General features: G+C 44.4%; 1 protein-coding gene and 1 long non-coding RNA gene across 2 annotated transcripts in view; one reads left to right on the top strand and one right to left on the bottom strand.

The window, feature by feature from the left end:
- LOC126983339 (uncharacterized) overlaps positions 1-20,099 on the bottom strand; it is an 89,595-nt gene extending 69,496 nt beyond the window's left edge. The window contains exons 1-2 of the long non-coding RNA XR_007735803.1: positions 17,782-20,099; positions 12,864-12,997 (exon numbers count right to left, since the gene is read on the bottom strand). This is a non-coding gene — a long non-coding RNA (uncharacterized LOC126983339). The remainder of the gene's footprint in view (positions 1-12,863; positions 12,998-17,781) is intronic.
- Positions 867-23,580, top strand: LOC126983337 (protein obstructor-E-like). Its single transcript, XM_050836054.1, has 5 exons — positions 867-1,025; positions 13,590-13,805; positions 20,107-20,295; positions 21,545-21,749; positions 22,989-23,580. The coding sequence occupies exons 1-5, from the start codon at positions 986-988 to the stop codon at positions 23,008-23,010; spliced, it is 672 nt and encodes a 223-aa protein (XP_050692011.1). The 5' UTR covers positions 867-985; the 3' UTR covers positions 23,011-23,580.
- The last annotated feature ends 1,607 nt before the right edge of the window (positions 23,581-25,187 follow it).

Below are 25,187 nucleotides of genomic sequence, written 5' to 3'. Positions count from 1 at the left end.
TTCAACTCTTCATTGTCTCCTATAATCTCCTCTAACTCCCTTATAGCTCTTCCTTTTGGCCCTCTCCGTTCCTCTCTCTACTTTCCTATGATCTCCTCGTCTATCTCCACTAACTCCTTTTTCCTTCTACTGCCTTCTACTTCTTCCAATAATCTCCTATAACTCCCAACTCTTCCCTTTTGTCTCTCTCCGTTCCTCTTTCTACTCTGTTTCCTATAATCTCCTCGTCTATTCCCCCTCCATCTCTCCTCCTCTTCAGCCTCTCTATGCCGTCCCTCCCTTCCTCTCTTCACTTCCTCCTATAAGCTATACCTGTCTCCTTTCCAGCTCTCCCCTTCGCCCCTGAAACCAGCTAGACCCCCAAAAAGTAAAACATAATGGACAGTTCCTCCTCCCTCCCTCCTATCATTCCTTAAATACATCCCTTGGCCCCCGTATTAACTTCTCTACCTCCCCTCTAACCCTTCCCTTCGGCCTTGGAACCAGCTAGACCCCACAAAGGCAAAAAGTAATGACCTTGTTTCGCATCCCTATTGCCCTATGCTTCCCTAAATACATCCCTTGGCCCCTGTATTAACTCCTCTACCTCCCCTCTTACTGTTCCCTTTGACCCATTCATCACTCTTTCCTTTACCATTCATAACTCGACTCCTTCCTATTCCTCTCTTCATATTCCCCTCCTTACTCCTCTTCTCTTTAGTGTATTGTATAGCCAACTCCTCTACCTCCCTACAGCTCTTCCCTTCGACCCATTCATCACTCAGCTCCCTCCTTCCTATTCCCCTCCTTATCCCTCTTCCCTTCAGTGTATCCTATGGCCCACTCCTCTACCTCCTTCCAGCTCTTCCCTTCGGCCCTGGAAGCAGCGGCCAGACCCCAAGAAGGCAGCGAGTAGTGGCCTCGACGCCTGTCTTTGGTCGTGGCACCGCTGCCTGCGAACCTCCCTCGCCCTCAGTCAGTGCTGGACCCTCACACCAGAGACATCATGCTCCGCGCGGCCGTCCTCTCCGCCCTACTGGCTCTCGGTATGTGATATTGTCTGTGCATATATAGAATCCCTTGGAGTGGGTGTTTCTAAGCCGTTTTATTTGTGGTGTTAATTGGAAGTCGTTATTTCTTAGACGTGCTTTCTGTTTTCGATTTTTCCCTCACTTCCCCCCCTCTCCCCCTCTTACGGAACATTATATTACAGATTACATGGTGTTATCAACGTTTTCCTCTGGCATTTATGTTACGTTGATGTCCATTCTGCATACCCTTATCATACCCTTATCATATTTTAACAGCGATTCATTCCTAGTGTTCATCTTCGATTTCTTCCATCCCCCCTTCTCCCCCTCCTCATCTTCCTGCATTTGATAAAGTGTATTACGGTTTTTATGATGTGTTTTCAACGTTTTCTGGTATATATGTTACGTTGATAGCCGTTCTATACCACATTTTCATTATTTATCATATTTTTAACAGTTTTTCCTCTCCCTACGTCACTCCTCCACCGTAACCTTGGGCAACAGTGTACTATGGCCTCTGTGGTATGTGCTTTCAACTTTTATATCGGTTGTGCAATGCTCGAAGCCGTGTATTCCCCTCGATTCTGGTTTATCCTTTTCCCAACCCCTTTCCAATGTTACCAGATTGTCGTACTCAGCCTCTTTCATCCGCCTATTTCAGACCAAAAACCGTCGCGCCCATAAAACTAACGATACCCATTTCTAGTTATTGCTAAAGATGTTAATTATAGAGTTTTTTTATGTATCGGTATGTAATTTATCGAGTTTCACATTCATAACGTGTCCAAAGCCTCCTTTTTTCCCCTCCTCTCTGTCTCTCTCAATTTAGCTAATGGTGAGTTTTGGTTTATTTATTGTAATTTATCGAGTTCCACATTCATAACGGTCCCAAACCATCCTTTTTTCCCCTCCTCTCCATCCCTCTCAACTTAGCTAATGGTGAGTTTTGGTTTATTTATTGTAATTTATCGAGTTCCACATTCATAACGGTCCCAAACCATCCTTTTTTCCCCTCCTCTCCATCACTCTCAACTTAGCTAATGGTGATTTTTGGTTTATTTATTGTAATTTATCGAGTTCCACATTCATAACGGTCCCAAACCCTCCTTTTTTCCCCTCCTCTCTGTCCCTCTCAACTTAGCTAATGGTGAGTTATATTTTATTGTAATTTATCGAGTTTCACCTTCAAAGCGGGCCCAAACCCTCCTTTTTTTCCTTTTTTTTCCCTCCTCCCTTTGTCTATGTCCCCCTCGCCTTGAATATTCTGTTTTTCTCTCCCCCTTTGTCTTCTTTCCCTCACCTTCGCCCTTTTCTTAAATATCATAGTCTACGTCTTCACCCTTTTTATGTCTTTTATCCCTCCCTTTGTCATATCTCACTTTTTTTTATTGATGCTGATTTTCTCTCTCTCTCTCTCCCTCTCTCTATCTCTCTCACACACACACACACACATATACACGCGCCTTTCTTCTCTGTAGTAACTCTAATTATAGGTGTGTGTGTGTGTGTGTGTGTGTGTGTGTGTGTGTGTGTGTGTGTGTGTGTGTGTGTGTGTGTGTGGTTGACCTTGCCCGGGGCCAGGTGTGTTGACTTGCTGGTCTTTCTCAACGCTTGACCACGCCCAGGTACAAAAAAAAAGTGAGAGAGAGAGAGAGAGAGAGAGAGAGAGAGAGAGAGAGAGAGAGAGAGAGAGAGAGAGAGAGTGGATAACAGACAGGTACAAAAAATGACTAATATCTAAGCGGAGACATGAACATTCTCTCAAATCTCTCCAAAACTTTCCCCAAACAATGATCGCGGCGAAGTGTGAGGTTGAAAAACATTCTTAGCACGCCAATGAAGTGAAAGGCGCGGCGTGTGTGTGTGTGTGTGTGTGTGTGTGTGTCCCCTCTCCCCCTTTCTCTCCTCCGCTATTCTTTTTCCTTCTCCTTCCTCCACTTCATTGTTTTCCTCCTCCTCCTCCTCTTCCTCCTCCAAACATTACCGTCTCCACCTCTACTTCCTCCTCCTCCTCCAGCTTCCTTACACACACACACACACACACACACACACACACACTCCATCACCACAACTAAACCTCCAATAATAGATTCATGAGACACAGACAGACAAAAAAGCACACATGAATGCATTATATATGAGCAAACAGATAACGAAGGCGAGGAATGGAAGGAAGGGAGGTAGATCAAGGTAAACAAGGAGGAGGAGGAGGAGGAGGAGGGAGAAAGAGGAGGAGGAGAGAGTAGACTCGTGACTGTGGCAGAGGAAAAAAAAAAAGGCATATAGCATTAAAGGGGAGAGGAAAATGAAGAGGAAAGGGAGGGGGAAGGAGGAGGAATAAGAGGAAAGGAAGAGGAAGAAACAGGAATAAGAAGAGATTAAAGGGGAAGAGAGGAAAGAGGAGGGGAAGGGAAAGGGACGCACAGTTTGAAGTGGTATAAAAGGGGAAGGAAGGGGGAGCTGTTGTAAGTGGGAGATGTGTGGGCTGTTCATGTGGTCGCAATAGGTGGAAGGTAATGGTTTCAGTGGAAGTGGTTAGCAGTGGGAGGAGGAGGAGGAGGTTGTGGTGGTGGTGAGTGTGGTTTAACTGTGTGTGTGTGTGTGTGTGTGTGTGTGTGTGTGTGCAAGGTGGGTTCAGACTGAATGTGGAGTGAACTGGGTGTGGCAGTCAAGAGAGAGAGAGAGAGAGAGAGAGAGCAGACTAGAATTAACTTTGAAGGCTAAATGATTGCTGATAGGATGGAAGAGCTCTAGAGGGGGAGGAGGAGGAGGAGGAGGGAGGAGGAGGAGAAGGAGGAGCAATAACATTAAAAAAAAAAAAATAATAATAATCAAGCTGTACATTCTCTTCAATCCACTTCACTAATACAACCACACCTATCCTATTCATTTATTTACATACAATATAATTCACTCACTAACACCTATCCACTCTCCTTCCTTATTTCTACCCATCCTCTATGTCTCTATACCTATCCTTACACTATATAACCTATCACAAACTAACTGGCCTTGTACCTATCCTCAAACTTCTTATGCTAGTACTTATGCTTACAATTTCTCATCCTTGTCCTATCCCAAACTTCTACTAACCTCACTGTCCTTGTATCTCTCCTTATGTTCCTTAGTCATACACTTTATCATATGTCTCTAATATCTCCCATTGCTAACTGGCATTGTATTCAGTCTTATTCCCCTTACTAAACCTTACAGCTTAACATCTATCCCAAACATCTCTCATTAACCTAACTATCCTTGTATTAAATCCTATGTTCCTTACACTTACATCTATCTATTTTCCAAAGTCATTATCTTGTATATATTCCTAAGGTCCTTATTCACTTACATTTTACCATCTCTGCCTGACATCTAACACCAAATTCAGTGTCTTTCTACCTAATTTTAAACGTCATACACTAGACTATTTATCCCAAACTGCCTCCTTCTATGCCTTCTATGTATTCCTAAGCCCTTTACTCACTCTTACATTTTATCATCTCTCCCGTAACACCTATCACCAAACTCAGTCTAGGTACCTGATCTTAACCCAGTAGCAGCGGGGATCATGTTTCTTAATGATCACTAAGCGAGAAAAATGAGAAAAAAAATCACCCCTTACACAAACTATTTCATAATATATATCAAAGCATTTGTGATCAGATTATGTATCATCTTTTTCGGGGGGTTTATATCATGGCACAAATTTGGCCTGTCGCTGCTACACGGTAAAGCCACAAATTTGGCCCGTCGCTGCTACACGGTAAAGCCACAAATTTGGCCCGTCGCTGCTACACAGTAAAGCCACAAATTTGGCCCATCGCTGCTACACAGTAAAGCCACAAATTTGGCCCATCGCTGCTACACGGTAAAGCCACAAATTTGGCCCATCGCTGCTACACGGTAAAGCCACAAATTTGGCCCATCGCTGCTACACAGTAAAGCCACAAATTTGGCCCATCGCTGCTACACGGTAAAGCCACAAATTTGGCCCATCGCTGCTACACGGTAAAGCCACAAATTTGGCCCATCGCTGCTACCGGGTTAAACCTCTTACTTTAAGCTATATTTTCTATCCCAAACAATCTTCTTATATGTTCCTCTTCCTAAGCTACTTATTCACACTTGCTCTTTACCATCTATCTTAAATACCTACCATCAACCTCACTGCTGTTGTACCTATCATCAAGTTCCATACCTAATCTTAAACCTCACATGCTAGACTTCATTATATATCCAAAACAGTCTCCTTCTATGTATACCCCATCTAAAGTTATTTACTCACACTTAATCTTTACAATCAATCAACACCTTCCAGCAACCTCACTCTCCTTGTACCTCTATTGTTAAGTCCCATATTCCTGCATTTTACCATCAATACCATAAATCTACCCTAAATATTCTCACACTAGCTAACACCTCCCACCATCCTTCTATCCCCTTCCGCCTTATCCATGCTTAGAGGAACACAAGGAGACTGCAAGAGACCAGTTTGATTACACTGGGCAACACCTATCCTCCCTATCCATGAATGTAGATGACGTTTCCATGAAGGTGTCTTGTATTGGCACTCCCCAAATGACTGCCAAGCCCATTGCACTCACCCGCCACTCTGTTTCTGAATCAAATCTTGCCTTATTGAGTAGGATCTGATTATGTATAACTTGAAGCCATTACTGAGAGTCCTAATCCACTCTTATATGACCATAACCTTGTGGGCAATCAAGTTTTTAAAGCCTTTTTATTAATTTATTTCTTTTAATAGTTACTTTACATTTGCTTTACTTTTTTGATAACTACTTTTTATTACTTAACTTTCTATATTTTGTCCCTTAACTACTTTACCATTAAGTTTTTCTTACTTTAAATCTTTACTACCTACTTTTTCAATTAGCTTCATTTACTTAAACTACTTTATTGCTCTGACATTTTACTTCACATCCTTTCCATACATCTAGTTCACCTCCTGTCCCTCAAACCTCCTCCTCCTCCTCCTCTTCCTCCTCCCCACCTGTACTGTTCCACCTTGGTCCTAGCCAGACAGAGGGGGGGGAGGGGGGGATCCTAGTTGTCCTTGGAGGCAAGTAAAGGACCTATCCGAGAATCCTCCTGCTTCCCGATTACCTAAGAAGTCTTTACGTAAGGATTCTGAATATACATAGGAATCGCGATGCTTAGGTAGACTACTAACATTTCTCGTAAGTACTGTACCTGGCTATTATCATTATTATTATCATTATTATTAAACATCTATAACCACCCTTGAACTACTTACATAAATATTAGCTAGTGTGTTCCTTCATATTTACAATCTTGCTGCCTTATTGCTAGTCACCTGTTTCTAATTATATAACTAAACTTTCTACTTATATACTCATTGCTTCATTACTATATAGTCACCTGTTTCTACTTATACACCTGAAATTTCTACTTACCCACTACTAACCCTATGTTCCTACTTACCGACCTACCCACCCATTGCCTACATAACTAGTCACCTTTTTCTAAGTACATACCTATGCCTTCTACTTACATAAATACTACTAAGTCTCTGTTCCTACTTACCGACCTACCCACCCACTGTCAAGCTGATATTCCGACCTAACTTCTCTATCTTTTGTCTTCCTTTTCTTTATCTGGTGAGCTACTTACCAAACTAAACCCTTATTCCTACTTACCTACTAACACACCAACTGCCAGTCCCCTACTCCCACTAACCCAAATACTGACTTTTTTTTCTCACCTCTGTCTGTTGCCTTCCTTTTCTTTTTAACTAACAAGCTTCTACTTACCAAGCTAAACCCCTGTACCTACTTACCTACCAATACACCCACTGCCAAGCTCATTTCCCTATTCACCTGCATCCTCTACCTGTTTTTACACTGTCTACCTGTAATTTACCTTGTTTTGCACCCATTCAGTCCTTCCATGTTAATCTCCATCACTTCAGACAAGGAAATACATATACCTGGGTCTCTCCACACCTCTCATTCATCACCTGTTCTCTGTTCCCTGCCCTGACCAGCTTACCTGTCCTGCCTTCCTGTTGCTAGCGGACACCAGGTACCCTTTCGAACCTCACAACGGTACACACAAACACACTCGCTCACCCACCTGCCAACTCATCCTGTTCACCTTTTGTTCCTTTGTCTTAATTCTTACCCACCTACCCACCCACCTACCCATCCAGTTCACCTTTGTTTCCATGTCTCTTCCTACCCACCTATCAACCCAACCCCACCCAGCCACCTATCCATTCAAAGATACCCACTTATCCATGCCCCTACCCACCTACCCACTTAATAATTATTCACCTCTGTTCCCATGTCTCATTTCATACCCACCTATCCACATACCCACCCAGTTCATCTTTGCCCATGTGTCTCCATCCTTACCCACCTACCCTTTTAGCCCTGCCCTTATCCACCTTCCATTCTCTCCATCTTTCCTCCATCCATTCCTGCTTTATCTCCCTTCTTCTCTTCTCTTTCTTATACTGCCTCAACCCTTTTCTTATTCCTCTTCTTTCCCTAACCTTGTAAATCTATCCCCTATTCATACCTTGCCTCTCCTTAAACAGACGCCCAGCTCTCCATCCTCCTGCCCACCTGCTTACATGTATTTAATCCACCCAGGTCTTCTTGGCCCACATGTCTCAGTTCTTGGATGCTTTGTTAGCCGTTAAGTTTCCGAATCATGTGTTAGGGCTGGAAGGGTATGCGTCAGGCTGTTACCACTCTTGTTAGGGCAGGTTGTGTGCCTTTTAATTCAGGGAGAGTTGAGTGAATGGCAGGTTGCTGTTCATGATTGTTACTAGGTTCAGCGAAATCACTCCATCCTACTCACTTATTCCTATTCTCTATGATTTTTTTATTGACCGATCTATTTCTGAACAGACTGTTTGCCCTCGATGGATTAAGTTCCTTCCTAGTCCAAGGTTTTATGATTGTTACTATGTTCAGCAAAATCACTTCATCCTATTCTTTTATCCTTATTCTCTTTCTGATTTATTTATTGATTGAATTATTTTTACACTGACTTTGTCCTGGACAGACAAATTTCCCTTCTCGCCAAGCTGTTCAGGATTATTACTATGCTCAACAACGTAATTCCATCTTATTCTCGTATTTCTATTCTCTTAATTATTTATCGTAAGTTCTATATACACTGAGTTTGTCCAAAATATTCAGCAATCCAGTACAACAAGACTGATTCATTTGAAGACAAGCTTGATCGACACTTCCTTCAACTTAATATTCACTAGAGTAGAAATGCAAAGTCTTGATGGCAGGTGATTTAATATAAGTGCAATTGAGTTTAAGGACATATCACCTAATCTAGACCATAGGGGATGTGTGGTCTGAATATCTATGTAAATCTATGTAAATCAGATATCCACACACCCTCATCTATCTACAGTTTCTACACCTACAGTCAGTTGCCTCTCTATCCCCTCATCTGCCACCCTATGCATTTTTTATTTATTTAGTATTGCATTTCTATATAACCGCATGATATTATTGGAATCCTTATTTCTATTTGTTTAGCCTTGGTCTGTTTATTTTTCTTTTACCCAACCAGACACTATTTTTTTAAGTTGTCCCCTACACACACTCACACACACACACACACACAAATAGACCTAGCCAAGCACTCACTTCTCTATTCCCCTCATCTTCCATTTTCCTTCCCCTCTCTTTCTCTCCCTCTCTGGATTTGGCCTGGTGTGATGTTCAACTTATTATTGTTTTTGCTTCTTCATGATTTTCACCTTTTCCATCTCTCATCATTCTATTTTTGACGTCTATCTATCATTCCCTTGTGTTGTTTCTCCTCCTCCCAGCCTCCTGCATTTAAAGTCTAGGCAATCACTCCTCCTCCTTCACCTCTTAGCTTCCTGTAGTTCAAAGTTCTGATTTATCATGTATTTGTTCAGTTTCCATCCCTTTCTGCTTCCTCTTCCTCCTCCTCCTCCACTCAGGCTCCCCGGTTAACAGGTCTATTCCCTCCCGCCCCAAATGAGTTATCCCCCTCCTCCCAGTCGTCCTTGGAGTAACAGGATAAAGTTGAGAACGAGATTAAAATGAACAAGTTTTTTTTTACCCGCCCTTTTATTCACTCATGAAGTCCCAGCCTGGCCTGGCCTGTGGCGGAGCACCCGTTGATTGCCGCCGCCGCGCCGTCACTGGCACTCTTTCAAACTGTGTGCCGGCCGGTAGGGGGCAGCACTGTGCCATTCACTCCCCGGGTTACGCAATAACTCCCATTTCCATCTCTAACATGGCTGTGAGGAACATCTCAACAGTATTTCATTGAGTAATAACTCAAATAATTTCGTACGAAAATATATGAGATGAGATAGCACTGTTCATCTTGCTGTATTTCTTGCAAAACAAAACCCATTATTGGGAAACTTGGCAACTGCAATTGGCACCTGCCATTCCATTCTTGTGATTATCAGATTGACAGAGGTTAACAAGGCCTTGAGGGATATGAAATCCATGTAATGTATTATATAAATGCATGCTTTAACTCTATCAGCTTTATTTTCGGCGAAAATAAATACTTTGCATAATAAATTTGTGCACGTAATGCTCAGGCCGCCAGCCGTCAGGCAGCCATGGCGGTGTGTTTACATGTGCAGGAAGGCCGAGCCCCTGGCGCCTCCCTGCAGGAGTTAGTGTCTTGGCCGAGGAAACACCCGCTGGCTGGGTGAGTGAGTGCCTGTATACGTGTGGTGCTCCCTGCCAGCCTTTCAAATAGTGAGCACCAATGGCTACTGGCATGGCAGGTGTCTTGAGATTATGAAGGACAAAATGTATTATTTTTTGCCTAAAATCAAGTTGACACATTCAAAATCTGCACTTATATAATTCATGAGCATGGAGCGCATGTCACGGGAAGCCTGGCTGTACTCACCCTTCTGCCAGTTTGGTAAGCGGGTGGCCGGAAGTCACTGCCGTTGCCAGGTTTTCCCTGTAATGGCTTGTGTGCAAAAAGTAAAGCATGGAGGGCAGTGGGTTTTTTTCTGCTACATTTTTAAAGAAACTAAATTAATTTAGTGAAATATTGCAGTATTTTGCCTCACAACACTTTTAAAGAAGCAAATGAAGAGATATTGAATTTGTCTCCTCACCGAGGGACCAGATAAAGAAGGGGGCTTCACCCCCTCGTCCCCCTCAGGGTCAGGAAATTTCATCGCTGTTTTCACGTCTATTTTGATCTCCACAGTCTTTCCTTTGGTTTTTGGGTAGTTTTGAAAGTTAGAATGAGACATAATATTAAGTGACAACAGAAGGACATTTAGTTAAGTAGATGAGATATCGGCTTGTCCATAAAACAGATCTTAACCCCATCACACCACCACCCCTAAAACCCCACCCTGTATCCCCACCCTATAGCTTACCACTGCCATCACCACCACCCCCTAAAACCCCACCCTGTATCCCCACCCTATAGCTTACCACTGCCATCACCACCACCCCCTAAAACCCCACCCTGTATCCCCACCTTATAGCTTACCACTGCCATCACCACCACCCCTAAAACCCCACCCTGTATCCCCACCTTATAGCTTCCACTACCATCACCACCACCCCTAAAACCCCACCCTGAATCCCCACCTTATAGCTTACCACTACCATCACCACCACCACCACAATTTGTTTTATGAGCTTCTCCCTCATTAAAAAGTCAGACAGAGAGAGAGAGATGAAACTGCTGCTTCTACTGCTGCTGCTGCTGCTGGCCTGTGTGTGTGAAGTGAAAGTGGTTTTCAGAGTCCTTGAACACAGCGCCATTGCAATCTGTACCTCTGACCACCACCACCACCACCGTCACCACACCACCACCATCACTATATTCATTCCACTTTCCCACCACCCATCATGTGTTGCCTCTGCATTCCCTTACATTTATTTATACTAGAACTTTAGTTTACATGAAGTCCATACCTCTGACCACTACCACCACCGTCACCATATTCCCTAGAAATATATTTATCTCAAACTGAATTTTACCTCTTACCATCTCCTGAAACCTGTGACAATTCATTTCATATTATGTCTTGCAGTCCCATTTTATTCTCTGTCACGTATTAGTTCATCATACACACACACTCACACAATAACCCCCCCCACCCCCCCCCTCCACACACACACACACACACACACACACACACACACACAGAGAGGTCCAGATTATACATATTCTTTTGTTATTCCTCACTTACTCACATTACTCATTCTTCTCCAGATATTAGAAGGACCATCCATAACTTATAACCTCTCATCTCCTCATTCCACAACCCCAACTTTTACTCATTCCTCACACTCATTCACCAGCACAACCAACAACCTCATTCCCTTCACATTTCTCACCCATTCACCAGCACAACCAACAACCTCATTCCCTTCACATTTCTCACCCATTCACCAGCACAACCAACAACCTCATTCATTCCCTTCACATTCCTCACTCGTTCACCAGCACAACCAACAACCTCATTCCCTTCACATTCCTCACTCATTCACCAGCACAACCAACAACCTCATTCCCTTCACATTCCTCACTCATTCATGCCTCACAACCTCAACCCTCATTCCTAGACATTCAAAAAGCTCTTCTCATTTAAGTCTGTACTGAGTCAACCACCTCAGTAGTAGTGGTGGTAGTGGAGGTGGTGACTGCAAACTGGAATCCTGAGGCTGTTGAGTAACCACAAGATTTCTGGTATTCTCCTATTGTTCATATATTTTTCTGGTGCAGTTGCCTTTGCATTATTTTTTTTTCCCAGTATTTTAACTCAACCCTTTCACAGTATTTTAAAGAGTAAGGCACTGTAAGGCTGTCATGGTGTTATTCAATGGGAAATGACAGTATAAAACAAAAGTAAAAGAGGAATAGGACCTGGAAGTGTTGGTCCAGGATTATTTGTCACCTGAAAAACGCATTACGGTAACAAAGTTGTTGGAGAGAGTAGCTTTGATAAACAGAATGGCATTTCATTACATGGGCAAAGAGATGATAAAGAGAGTGGTTGTGGCTCTGACCCATCCCAGGTTACAATATGCAGAAGTAGTATGGTCCCCACACACAAAGGGCAGATAAACAAGATCAAAAGAATACAAGGAGCAGCAGCCACATTGATCCCCAGCCAGACAGATTTGACAGAAAAAAATGGAAGGTTGATGCTGCCACCTCCTTCTCTTTTGTGTCACAATGATATGCCGCTGGCTCAGTTTGACTCTCTAATAGATAGCACAATGCCTACTTTACTAACTTTTTCTAATTTTTCTGACAGTTCTCAAGTTTAAAAAATATCTGCTGTAATTCTTACTCAAAGAATGCCAACTCAGAGGGGTTTTACTGAATGCTTCATACTGTACATTGTACTGTACTGTAGTACATCTGTACTGTACTGTACCCAATCAAGGAAAACTGTTAGTGATATACAGAAATAGTGAAATCAGCCAGACACAAACAATGGCTGAGGCATAGGCTGCCAGGGAGGGTGTGGCAGAGTGAGTGGGGTCTCCTGGACCATCGCGGCCCTTCAGCAACAACGAGGGTACTATGGGTACAATAATTATTGCTAGTGGGTTTGCCCATGATGAGGAGGATTATTTGAGAGAAATGCTTTGTCTGAGAAGAACAAAGTGGGAGAGGGATAAGTCGAAGCTCAAAATGAAGGAAATGTATTTACGAAGAGTTAGTAGCTGTAAGGAGACACTCATCAATTAGGTAAATATGATTACAGACACAGACATGAATTATGGACAAATGGATGCCTGTCCTAAGGTACTTTCCCACACTACCCCATGCTGACAATTCATAAGAACAGGACGTCTTACATACCTTTAATCAGTGGTGGCTGTGGGTCAAGCAGTGAATTGTCATGGTTCACTCCAGTGCTCCTGGTACAAACCACTGACAGCTGATTGTAATGAGGATGTTGGCATCAGCTTCCAACTTGTGTCCATGCATGGGAACTGTCAGAGAAAATTTGTTAATAAAAGAATACACTGAAGGTTACCATGCATACGTCTACCATTGTAAGATTACAGAATTGTACTTGCAGAGAATGTTTTACAAGGTGTTGCAGGCAGCCTATAGACCTCACAGCCATTACATCCTCCATGGGCAGTGTAATATTTACCTCAGTCTTTGCCACACTTGAAGAAAGTAACATGAGTCCTTCATATTATTCACTATATATACTCTGTGTAGAGTAGATGATAAATTTTGTATTTCGACCATTCTCGTTAAGACAGTTCATGGTAACTTTATGAAAAAATCGTCTTCACTAATGGTTACCTTGTATCATGATTTACACATTATACTTTGTAACGCTAAAAATAAATTACTTCAGGCTTCATTCTCCTAAAAGACTGTTTTAAGAATGTGATGACAGAGACTGAGTCGGGAATCTTCACCGACAAAAAACTTTCATTAAATTTCACCAACCTCTGGAAAATGAGGAAAAGACGTTTAACATTGCAGCAACAGTTTGTTCCCCTTGGGCAACAGGGCTTCTGTGGTATGCAATTGTACATCGGTCTAACTTTCCCTTTCCCTCCGCAGCCACAGCCCAAGGTTTTGGCTACAACGAGTGCCCAGAGAAAGAAGGAGTCCAGACGTACCCGCACCCTAACGACTGCAATTCCTTCTACTTGTGTGTAAACGGCACCCTGACTGAGGAATACTGCGAGAATGGCCTCCTCTTCGATGGCAAGGGTGCTGTCCATAACTACTGCAACTACTACTGGGCCGTTGACTGTGGGGAGCGTAAGGCTGAGGGTAAGTGGCGTGCCCAACGCCTCTAGTCAGATCTTTCAGTCGGACCTCCAGTGACTTGGTGAGGATGATTGCATCACTATCAAAGAGTAGGTCAGTGACCCTGGTACAGTAATTCCTTTAGGTGTTTCACCATGACCTAGGTCCACATCCCTACCTAATACCCAGTCCATGCAAGTGTTGAAAAATTATGAGACAGATGGAGACCTGTTTCTCTCATGTTCATGGGAAAGAAGTTGGAACCCCCCCACACACACACACACACAAACACATTCTTCGTAGCACTCTTAGTCCGAGAGTACAGGCTAATGAATAGACCATCAGTCCTTGTAGAAAACCAACGGAGTGCCTCATGATGCAGTGAATCAAACTCCTCCTCAAGATTAACATAGGCTGCAAGCATCTGTCCAAATTCTCATGGAGCTCCAGCTCCACTGTCACTGTATACTCTTGGGCACTTGCCAAGTCTTTCAGTCTCCCGAGGTGAAACACAGTATGGTTACATCTAAAGATTCTTATTAACCTGACAGAAAGCTTGAGTGATGTGACAGCAAGCCTATGATAAGTTGCTAAGAACTCTGTACTCCCCATAACCTTGCAACCCTTGCATTATACAATGGGCCTAGCTCACAATACTATGGACTTGCTCGAAACAAGTACCTGTCATTGTCAATACCTATGTAGGCAGACGAAGATTCAACTCTTAAGTCGCTTGTGCTCCCTGTCTTACCGTATGGCTGTGAGACACGGACACTGAAAAGTGACCTGGAGAGGCGTGTTGATGCCTTTGGTACCATGTGTCGTTGGAGGATCATGGGGTATCACTGGAATGACTGTGTCAAACTAGTGACTACATCATGAAACTGGATAAGGGCTTGTTACCAGGTCAATCTATGAATGCCAATTCCGGCTATATGGGCATGCGAGACGATTCCCAGACGTCAATCCTGCATGTTGTTTCTTTGTGTGACACCCCTAACTGAAGGAGACCAGGGGAGTGCCCATCTAAATCAGGCTGGAGCAAGTTGATCAATCCTGCCAGAAGGGGCTTGAGATGGATAGAGTAGCTGCGTGGGGGCTTGCTCAGGAGGGCCGTCAGGGGTGGAAGCGGCAAGTGAGCGAAGCAAAACGCCCTCCATTAGTTCATCAGTCCTGTTTAACTCTTTTTTCTTACTGGAACCATTCCAATTCCCATATGATGCCATGTGGCATTCATCACTGTTCGTATATATACAATAGCAGTAATGACACAATTTTTGTTTTTGTACTGATATTGGTACCAACAGTACATTTTTAAGCATATTTTGTCAGTACTTGGTACATATTATTCATCTATTATATGAAAGTAGTAAAAGAACAACAGTACTGGGCAAATTTACTTTAATTGTATATTCTTTTACTGAGTACTGAGCCTTGTACCAAGTTGGTACTTGGTCCTTTATTTTTTTATTTTTATTTATTTTTTTTTTTTTTTTACTGGTGCCGGTAATAACTGCAATTTTTTAAAAGTACAAGTACCATTACTTACAATACTTTTTGTGTACTAGGTGCCCAACTCTGCATTATGTATGCATTCATGTGTATATGTGCACAAATACATGTATGTATATGTATGAATGCATGTATGGATATGTATCTGTATACATGTATATATGTAGGTATGAATATTTGTGTGTATGTATGTATGTAGTATATGGCTGTCGGGAGTGTCAGAGGGAGGGTTCCATGATATATATATGGAGAGAGAGAAAGATATATATATATATATATATATATATATATATATATATATATATATATATATATATATATATATATATATTTATTTATTTATTTATTTATATTATGTGTGTGTGTGTGTGTGTGTGTGTGTGTGTGTGTGTGTATACACTTAGTTTTAAGCGTGGCCTAGCCTTCCGCCAGTCGTCACATTCAGAAATGCTCAGCGCAGAAACAATGCCAATAGTAATAAGGGGCTATTCAAATGCCATGGCAATCCTTAACAGTAGAAAAAAAATGCAACGTGGCCACATCCCCTCCCCGCGCGGGCACCTGCTATGGGGGCTATGGGTGACGCCACGTGGCCCCATCCCCTCCCCGCGCGGGCACCTGCAATGGGGGCTATGGGTGACGCCACGTGGCCACATCCCCTCCCCGCGCGGGCACCTGCTATGGGGGCTATGGGTGACGCCACGTGGCCGCATCCCCTCCCCGCGCGGGCACCTGCTATGGGGGCTATGGGTGACGCCACGTGGCCGCATCCCCTCCCCGCGCGGGCACCTGCTATGGGGGCTATAGGTGACGCCACGTGGCCGCATCCCCTCCCCGCGCGGGCACCTGCTATGGGGGCTATGGGTGACGCCACGTGGCCGCATCCCCTCCCCGCGCGGGCACCTGCTATGGGGGCTATAGGTGACGCCACGTGGCCGCATCCCCACCCCGCGCGGGCAGCTGCTATGGGGGCTATGGGTGACGCCACGTGGCCCCATCCCCTCCCCACGCGGGCACCTGCTATGGGGGCTATATCATTAGCCCCATAGCAGTTGCCCGCGCGAAGGATGAACCACGTGGCATCACCCATAGCCCCCATAGCAGGCTGCCGCGCGGGATATGGATGACGCCACGTGGCGTCACCCAACCGGATTTGCCAATAGGCAACATAGGCCATTGGCCTGGGGCCCACTGGTAACTGAGGGCCCACTGGGGTCCTGGGGACTTAAGTTGTGGTGGCCCAATGGTCGAGAAAAATCCACATTCATCAACTTTTGTGTGTCATATTCATTCCACAAAATTAAATTTACTGACTCACAATGCAGGTTGCTCTTTTGAAACTGCCGCAGTCACCAGACTCGTACTGTGTGTGGCAGGGTTGCCATATATATATATATATATATATATATATATATATATATATATATATATATATATATATATATATATATATATATATATATATATATATATATATATATATATATATATATATATATATATTTGGCCTAGGGCCCACAAGCAAGTAAATCCGGCCCTGGCGTCACCCATAGCCCCCATAGCAGGTGCCCGCGCGGGGATAGGATGAGGCCACGTGGCGTCACCCATAGCCCCCATAGCAGGTGCCCGCGCGGGGATAGATGAGGCCACGTGGCGTCACCCATAGCCCCCATAGCAGGTGCCCGCGCGGGGATAGGATGCGGCCACGTGGCGTCACCCATAGCCGACATTGCTGGTGCCCGCGAGGGGATAGGATGAGGCCACGTGGCGTCACCCATAGCCCCCATAGCAGGTGCCCGCGCGGGAATAGGATGAGGCCACGTGGCGTCACCCATAGCCCCCATAGCAGTTGCCCGCGCGGGGATAGGATGAGACCACGTGGCGTCACCCATAGCCCCCATAGCAGTTGCCCGCGCGGGGATAGGATGAGACCACGTGGCGTCACCCATAGCCCCCATAGCAGTTGCCCGCGCGGGGATAGGATGAGACCACGTGGCGTCACCCATAGCCCCCATAGCAGGTGGCCGCGTGGGTACCTGCTATGGGGGCTATGGGTGACGCCACGTGGTCGCAAGCTAGCATCGAACTTTTTTTTTTTTTCGCTGAAACTTAGAAAATCCATCGTGTATTCAAATTGACGTAGACAGTAATTAAAGTATTGTACATAAATGGAAGCACAGTACAGACACGTGCATGCAATATACCTACCCGAGCCAATAGCACATGGTCACTCACTCTCAGCCATTATCTCAAGTTATATAACATCGAAGCTTTACTTTCTGCATTTATCTCGTCACTTGTGTTAAGATTTTGCAAACGCGCCTCAGGAAGTAGCTTCTGCATCACTTCTAAGCACCCAGCCATTACGAAATAAAACGATGTAATACCTGATCTCATATATCTTAATAAATCTCAGTATATATAACATCGAGGCTGTATTACCTGCTTGATATGTGCTGTCGACATGCAAAGGAATTAGTGTGCTTACCTGTAGGCGGCTGAGTGGCAGGGATGGGCGGATGGCGGTGGATATCGCCGGAGGGCACTTCCCCGCGTCCACCTGCCATGGCGTCACCTTGCGAGAGGGTTTGGGCAGGTCACGAGGGGCAGGTGTGTCACTACCTGGGGACAGTTTCTTCTGTTATCCCTTATTGCAATACATATACTTGATAAAATAACCTAAAAAAACATTCATTTAATTTAATCTTTGCAAATAAGTATTCAAACACTCATACAAAGCTGCGTATTTGGCGTAACGAAAGTTCTGAACCAGTGTAAGTTGGTCCATGACGCTGCCAGGCTATGGCGTAGTGTTAAAGGAGAACATCGCCTTGCGGGCACATCTTTTATCTCGCACTATGTACATAAACCATGCAGGTACAGAATATGTTGAAAAAATATAAAAAATAAACATCATAGTGTTATTTAAGTGAGATAGAAGACGAAACATTAACATAAGACTGTCCTGAAGCGTCTCGCAGTGCGGATACACCGTTATTCATCTCACATAACATAAGCCATGCACATAAGAAGCATCCAGGTAAAGGATATGTATAAAAAAGAACATTAGATACTGGGCATTTGGTGTTATTTGAAGGGAGTGAAGCAGTGAAATAGCCTATCGCTTGGTTCGAGGCAGGGCTGCGGCGGGCGGGCGTGGGACCAACGTTGCCAGATTGTCGTACTCAGTTTCTCATATTTCCCGATTTCCAACCCAAAACCAGTCTCCTGTGTCCCAGTAACTGGCTTTTTATGCTATTATCGTTGAAATGGTTAATTATTCTTGTTTCCTGGTGATATTTAAAGGGTGAGAAGCCGGGATATGTGATGCTCCGAGTACGGTAATCTGCATTATAGGCTTATTATGCCGCAGCGATGCCTCACACTCACCATACTGCCAGGAAGTCACGCCGTTGATATCTAGCTTATATCTCTATCATGTGGGTAACGACCAGAGTTATGCGTTGGCCAATGTTTTCCCCTCACCGTATTCTGCCCACCGTTGCCATATTATCGTACTCAGAGCCACATATTCATCGGTGTCTGTCCCATAACTTGCCAAGAAGCATCAATAATTAACCACTTAAACGATTACCATGAATGAATGCAGTTATTTGGGTGATGAAAGCAGTGTTTGGGTCGGAACTCGGCAAACATAAGAGGCAGAGTACGACAATCTGGCAACGCTGAATTCCTGCCCCGCTCCCATGGCCACGAGTCATTTCAGAAGCTTCCGCCACTCACAACTATTTCCAAAGGCCGAAAGTGAGATCAATCGCGTTTTAATGAGTGCTTTTATAGGTCCATGGCACAAAAGAATAATCAGACTACCAGAAAGGTCGTAAAACTACCTCTGCAAATCCCCAAAACTCCTACAACAGCCTTCTCAAATGTGTGCGCTTGGGCTTCGAAATAAAGAATATAGCCTATTGCCCAGCGCCGCATTGCACCCTCCCGGAAGGTTAACGCGGTGCACGTCCACTGTATATAAGAAGTGATGAATAAGTGTTATCATTTGGACGTGAACTCCCATGTTTGTCAATTCTCAGCAGTGATGGGGGAACCGAGTACTGTCTGTAAACCGAGTAATTCTCAGGCCATATGCGGACCCCAGATTGCACAGGGAGGGAGTGATGGGCGGAGGGGAAGGGCAGTCTCATCAGCAGGGGGCTAGAGCCTAGAGAGGGAGGGTCAAAGGCTTGCCAGAGATGGTAAGTGTAAACGTCTGAGGACAAATGACATCAGCTGAGGTGTAATAGTCTGGTCATATTGATAATAGTTCAAACAAAATGTTCAGTGAGGCTAACCCATTCTAAGACATTCCAGTCATTTTCTTTGCACGGCTGACAGTTATTAGTGAAGGCTGTTGAGCTCTTAAGCCATGCACTGCCTCACAGGTATACAGTATAGACTTGACAGAGAAATTTGATAGTTTTGAGTAGTTTCAATTTGCCAGAGAATGTTAAATTGTAGGCCAAGGTTATGTCACCCATAGTACTTGTCATAAAGCAACATAAATTTAACATTGTGATAATAAAGTTTATGAAGTGCAGCTGTCGTGCACAGTTCTGTGTAAATGAAATTTTTTTGGTTAGTATTTTGTTTCTATGAGTAGCCTACAGTACATTAACTTTTTTTTTCTTCATAAAACTATAATTTGAAGGATAACAAAGATACTTATATGGCCCAGAAAGTAGAAGAGGAATTAAAATATCACTGCCTGGCATTTTTTCCCTTAGCACAGATGCAAACATTAGCACCACAAGCTGCTGTTCTTTAGGGCACCCATATCTCATCTCTGTCCCTCCCACAGTGATTCCCCTGGCCCGTGGCGCCTGCGAGTACTCCTTCGGCCTGTTCTCCCAGGGGCCCTGCGAGACTTATTTCACCAAGTGTGTCTACGGCGAGCCCATCGACGAGCCTTGCACCCCCGGCCTGGCCTATGACGAGAGGATCCACGGTTGCAACTGGCCCGACCTCCTTGAGTACTGCAATCCCGAGGGTAAGTCACTAGGGTCCACATTCTTAAGCTTATCGGCACGTCAGTTCGTCTGTTTTGAATAGCCTATCGTTAAAGTTTTGGGGATTTTCATGGACTGTTTTGTGATCCTAGTGATAGTTTTACATGACTTCTGCATCTTGAACAGGAAAACCATCCTTGAAAACCCAGTGAATCTTCCCTGTGGTGATGGGAAATAGTCATGATGGAAGCTCCATGCGTGCTGCACATTTCCAAAAAATCATGGTACTAAAATCCCGTGGGTAGGATCTATTTCTACTTCCTGTGTACCCTCGGAGTCGAAAAATTTGGGCGGCTTTTCCGATATCCTACACCCCTGTCCACCCAGCAGTGAATGGGTACCAGGTATTAATTGGAGGTTGTGTCCCGTCTCCTGGGATCTGTTACCTTCTCCTATAATTCCTCCCCGTACTGTCTCTCTCCGGCATATGACCACAGATGTTGCGCCGACTAAACAAAACCTTCCAACTTTTCCTGTGCACCCATCCAGCTCATACATATGTCAGGAAAACTTCTCTTTGAAATTAAGCTGAGGAATAACATGAATTACCAATGCAAAATAGTTGAGTACATTTTATTTTAAGTATAGTGCCTTTTTACTCACTGACCCACCTTTCCACATCCTCCACATAGGTCAGTGGATTCAAGTGCCCAGCTAAGGTACACTGCAGCTAAATATTCAAAGTATACACATGTTAATCTTCATATACCTTGACCAGCTTGACCCACCTGCCTTTCCATATCACAGTTGTTGTTGGGTTCAAGTGCCCAGCCTATTGACACTGCAACTCAACCACTTAACCCGGTAGCAGCGGGGTTCATGTTTCTTAATGGTCCCTCCAAGCGAGAAAAATGAGAAAAAAATCACCCCTCATACAAACCATTTCATAATATATATCAAAGCATTTGGGATCAGATTATGTATCATCTATTTTGGGGGGTTTATATCATGGCACAAATTTGGCCCGTCGCTGCTACACGGTAAAGCCACAGATTTGGCCCGTCGCTGCTACACGGTAAAGCCACAGATTTGGCCCGTCGCTGCTACACAGTTAAATTATACAAAAGTTTTCACTCCAGCTTGACTGATTTCACTTGATTTCCTTCCCATTTTCCAGAGGTCATTGGCTTCACGCGTCCAGCCTACTGACATTGCAATTAGCCTACTCAATAATACCTAAATTTGTCTCTATCCTTACTGGTTTTACTCAATTTCCTCCCCATTTTGCAGAGGTCGTTGGCTTCAAGTGCCCAGCGTACGTGGATAGCAAGGACCCCGCCGCCAAGTTCCTGCCCCACCCTCGCTATGCCACCCAGGACTGCGGCCGCTACATTGTCTGTGTGGAGGGCCTGCCCCGCCTGGTGGGCTGCGGCGACTACACTGTGTTCAGCCCCGACACCCTGACCTGTGAAGAACCCGAATACGTCCCCAAGTGGTAGGTTTGGGGTTGTGAAGAATATGGCAAACAAGCAAAAATATACTGCATACAAGATTCAAGGGAAGGTTAGATTTTTAAGCTCTTCAAGAACAGGTTTAAGGGTCATCTTTTTTACATGGATTTATTACAACTACTACTGCTTCTACTACTACTGCTTCTACTACTACTACTGCTACTGCCATTACTACACTAGCTCTGAGCCAAAGGGAACCGCGTGGCTTAAGGTCCTTATCCATGTCTTGGGCTGATACAGTTTGTGCTTCAGAACACAGCCATGACTGGGGAATGGTGTTTAAATGTGCTGAAGGAAAGGTTGCTGTTTACATTTTTCCAAGTCATCAATGTGATTTTTTTATGAAAGTGCCTGAGAAGTCTTGAGTGGCCAGCTAACTTACTTGACCTCCACCATCTGAAAATGTTTGGAAAGGCAGGGTTAGTTAGACTAGGGTAGTGGAAGGTTCCCTCTAAGGAAGATTTGGTGCACTGTGGACAAAGAACCTTAATTGTTTGGCAGATTCCCTTTATTATCACAACTAGGTAAATACACACTCATATACGCTGCTGGTCACACCAAAATAATTGATGGGTATACACATCAAGCCTTGTTTGCACTATTCTCTCATTGTCACCAGACAAGCCAAACAGAACTGCTTCTATCTATATCTCTGACGCCCTGCTCCCTAAGAGAACTTCCCTCAAGAGGGTGGCCGCGGCAGAAGTGTCTCCATCCCTCTCTCCCTGTTCTGGCACTCCCTTTCAGCACACTCAATCCTGCTACTTCCAATTCTCCCGCTCCAATACTCATTCACCCCACTGATCCACTTCACAGGGGGTCTTCCCCTGACACACACACCCTCAATCCTTCCCTCACACACTCCCTTCACAAATTAATTCTCATCACATGCCCAAACCATCTCAGCGCACCACACCACCCACTCCACCACTCCACAATCTACTCCTTTCGCTGTCACACCCATACCAAACCTCTCATCCACACTTCAATTACTACTCTATCCAGCATTCACTTTCAGCTTTCTTAGCTGGAAAGAGTAAGGTTATTGTATATGAGAGGGCAAGCAGGACTGGTTAAATCAGCAATGACCAAAAGGCACCTTGTTTTCACCCTCCAGTGTTAGGACACCTGGGAAATTAATTTGTTTTACACCTCCTTAATACTTGTCATGCCTGCCTCCATCCTGTATATTGTAAATTCATAGTGCATAATTTTCTTTACAGTGCAAACTACTTCAAGAAGTAAAGAAGAAAGAGGAGACAGCACTCAGCAGGCAGAGAATGAAAGATAAGCCATTGTAAGTCCTTCCCCTCCGCAGAACCTCCCTCCATTGCTCCGTAGTCCCTTCCTTCCTGTACTGTGTAGTTGTCATTGCGGCCGTGGGGCAGCTTCTGCCGCACCCTGTAGTGGTAGCCAGTGACCAGCCTGTCCAGTAGAGGGGTAGTGTAATGCCAGACCACACACACTAATTTAAATGCTCTGAAGTTGACCGTGATATTAATTTTAGCAACTCCTTCTTGAAATCTGAATATTTTTGTACAAAATCCTGTAGTTACTTGTCTTCAGAACACAACTGTTACAGCTATTCTCAGGTTTCAGCTGTTCTAGCTTGAAGTCTGAATATTTTTATACAAAATCATGTATTTACTTATCTACTGAATGCAAACATTATAGCTATTCTCTTTAAAATTTTTGCCCGGTGACTTCCTTCACGGGTTCATCTCTGTCCTTCCGTCGCCTCCGCCTGTACCGCCCACTGACTCAGTGGCCTCACGCATCAACCTTGGATCCTATCAAATATATATAATTGGTCTATGATTCTTTTGTCTTATACCTGTGGTGATGGACTTCCTTATGTGCAATAAGGCTTTTTTCCTGTTAGGCTGTGCAGCCGAACTGTGGCTGTAGCAAAAGTGACAGTAATTACAGGGGAATATATACTGTTTTGTATATACATAGTACTGTACTAAATTGTGCAAAATTGTCACCCTCTTCCTTCTGGGAGCTCCCATAGAGGGGTTGTTGTTGTTGTTGTTGTTTTATTCTTACCAGCAGCCTGGCTGGAGGGGCTGTGAGTCCTGCAGGTGTGTGGTCAGCCTTGAGGCGGTGGTCTCCAGTTTTCCCGGTTCACATCCTTCCTCTTTTCTGCACCCTTCACAACCTTGCCCCCTCCATCTGATTCAAACATTCATCACTTTGAAACATTACAATGGAAAAATGCATTAATGAAAATATTCATCACTATAGCTTTGCAAGAAACTAAGAACTGAAAATGTCTTCTGCCTAAGTGCTACCAATAAAGAGGCCCCACAAAGGCCTCAGTGAGCCTGTTCAGTGTGGCCCTGAACACGAAGGTTCACTGTAGGCACTTCTTACGCACAGCAGGCAGCCACAGCAGGCGTCTTGGCCCTTCCACAGCCTTGCCTTCTGCCACCCCAGTCTTTCCCTTTAATCAGCATCCTCAGCATCCCACTGAGGTGAGTGAGGGACGCTGTGGCCGGGTGGTCAGCGTGCGGGCATGGTGAGCCCAAGGACCTAGGTTTGAGTTCCACCGATGCACACTGACAATTTTCAAGCAGCATTGAGTGGGTAAAATTACCCACATGCTGCCCAGACCTTCAGGCGACCCTAACTTGAGCGATTACATTCAAGTGGAGCACTGGGGGGCAGCATGACCCAGGCATGAGTCATGTATCATGGCAGCCAATATAAATACATCTCACCTGCACCTCTAAGGGATGGACCCAGCACTGCAGGCAGCACCTAAAAAAAAAGGTGAGCCACAGAAAATAAAGCAAGAATACTTACAGCCAGTGGCAGGGCTGAATGGAGCAAAAATGTCCTCTGGGGTCCACCATGGAGGGGGCCCCTGAATGGATAACAGCATCTGTGTCAATTAGAAGAAAATCAGGAAGGCTGCCTAAAAAAAAAAGTGATGTCAGAGGAGGCCCTTGAAGAAGACAAGGCCCCTCAGGCCCCTGACTTCTAACTCTGGCCCTGCAGCAGCAGGTACGGCCGTGCAACCCTTCACAGGCATTACTTGTGTAGTGTTCGTCCCCCTCACTACAAGCTCTCCTGACACTCCTTTGTGGTCAGTTCCAGCAGTATCAGAATGCCAGATGCCATTCCTTAATTAATAAAGCGCTTTCCATGAGCTATTTTTAAGGGTTAATGGCTACATCCAACTTATTTTCAGTAATCATCTGGAACAATGAGACCAATGAAAAGTAATTGAAAGCATAGTATGGGGACTTTAATGAAGATAGGAAAAAAAAATTAAGTTGCTGTTGGTTTTTGTATTGGAAGCATGACTTCTCTAAGTATGAAAGCACTTACACAAAGGGAGGACCACTGGCCCGGCAGGGTGGCACCTGTGTGTGTGACCAATAGCAGCGGTAGGCTGTCATCTTAATGCTGTAGTG

The sequence above is a fragment of the Eriocheir sinensis genome, chromosome 53 (assembly GCF_024679095.1).
Source record: "Eriocheir sinensis breed Jianghai 21 chromosome 53, ASM2467909v1, whole genome shotgun sequence".
NCBI lineage: Eukaryota > Metazoa > Arthropoda > Malacostraca > Decapoda > Varunidae > Eriocheir > Eriocheir sinensis.
The sequence above is the reverse complement of the archived record's forward strand: the minus strand, read 5'-3'. Positions and strand labels throughout refer to the sequence as shown.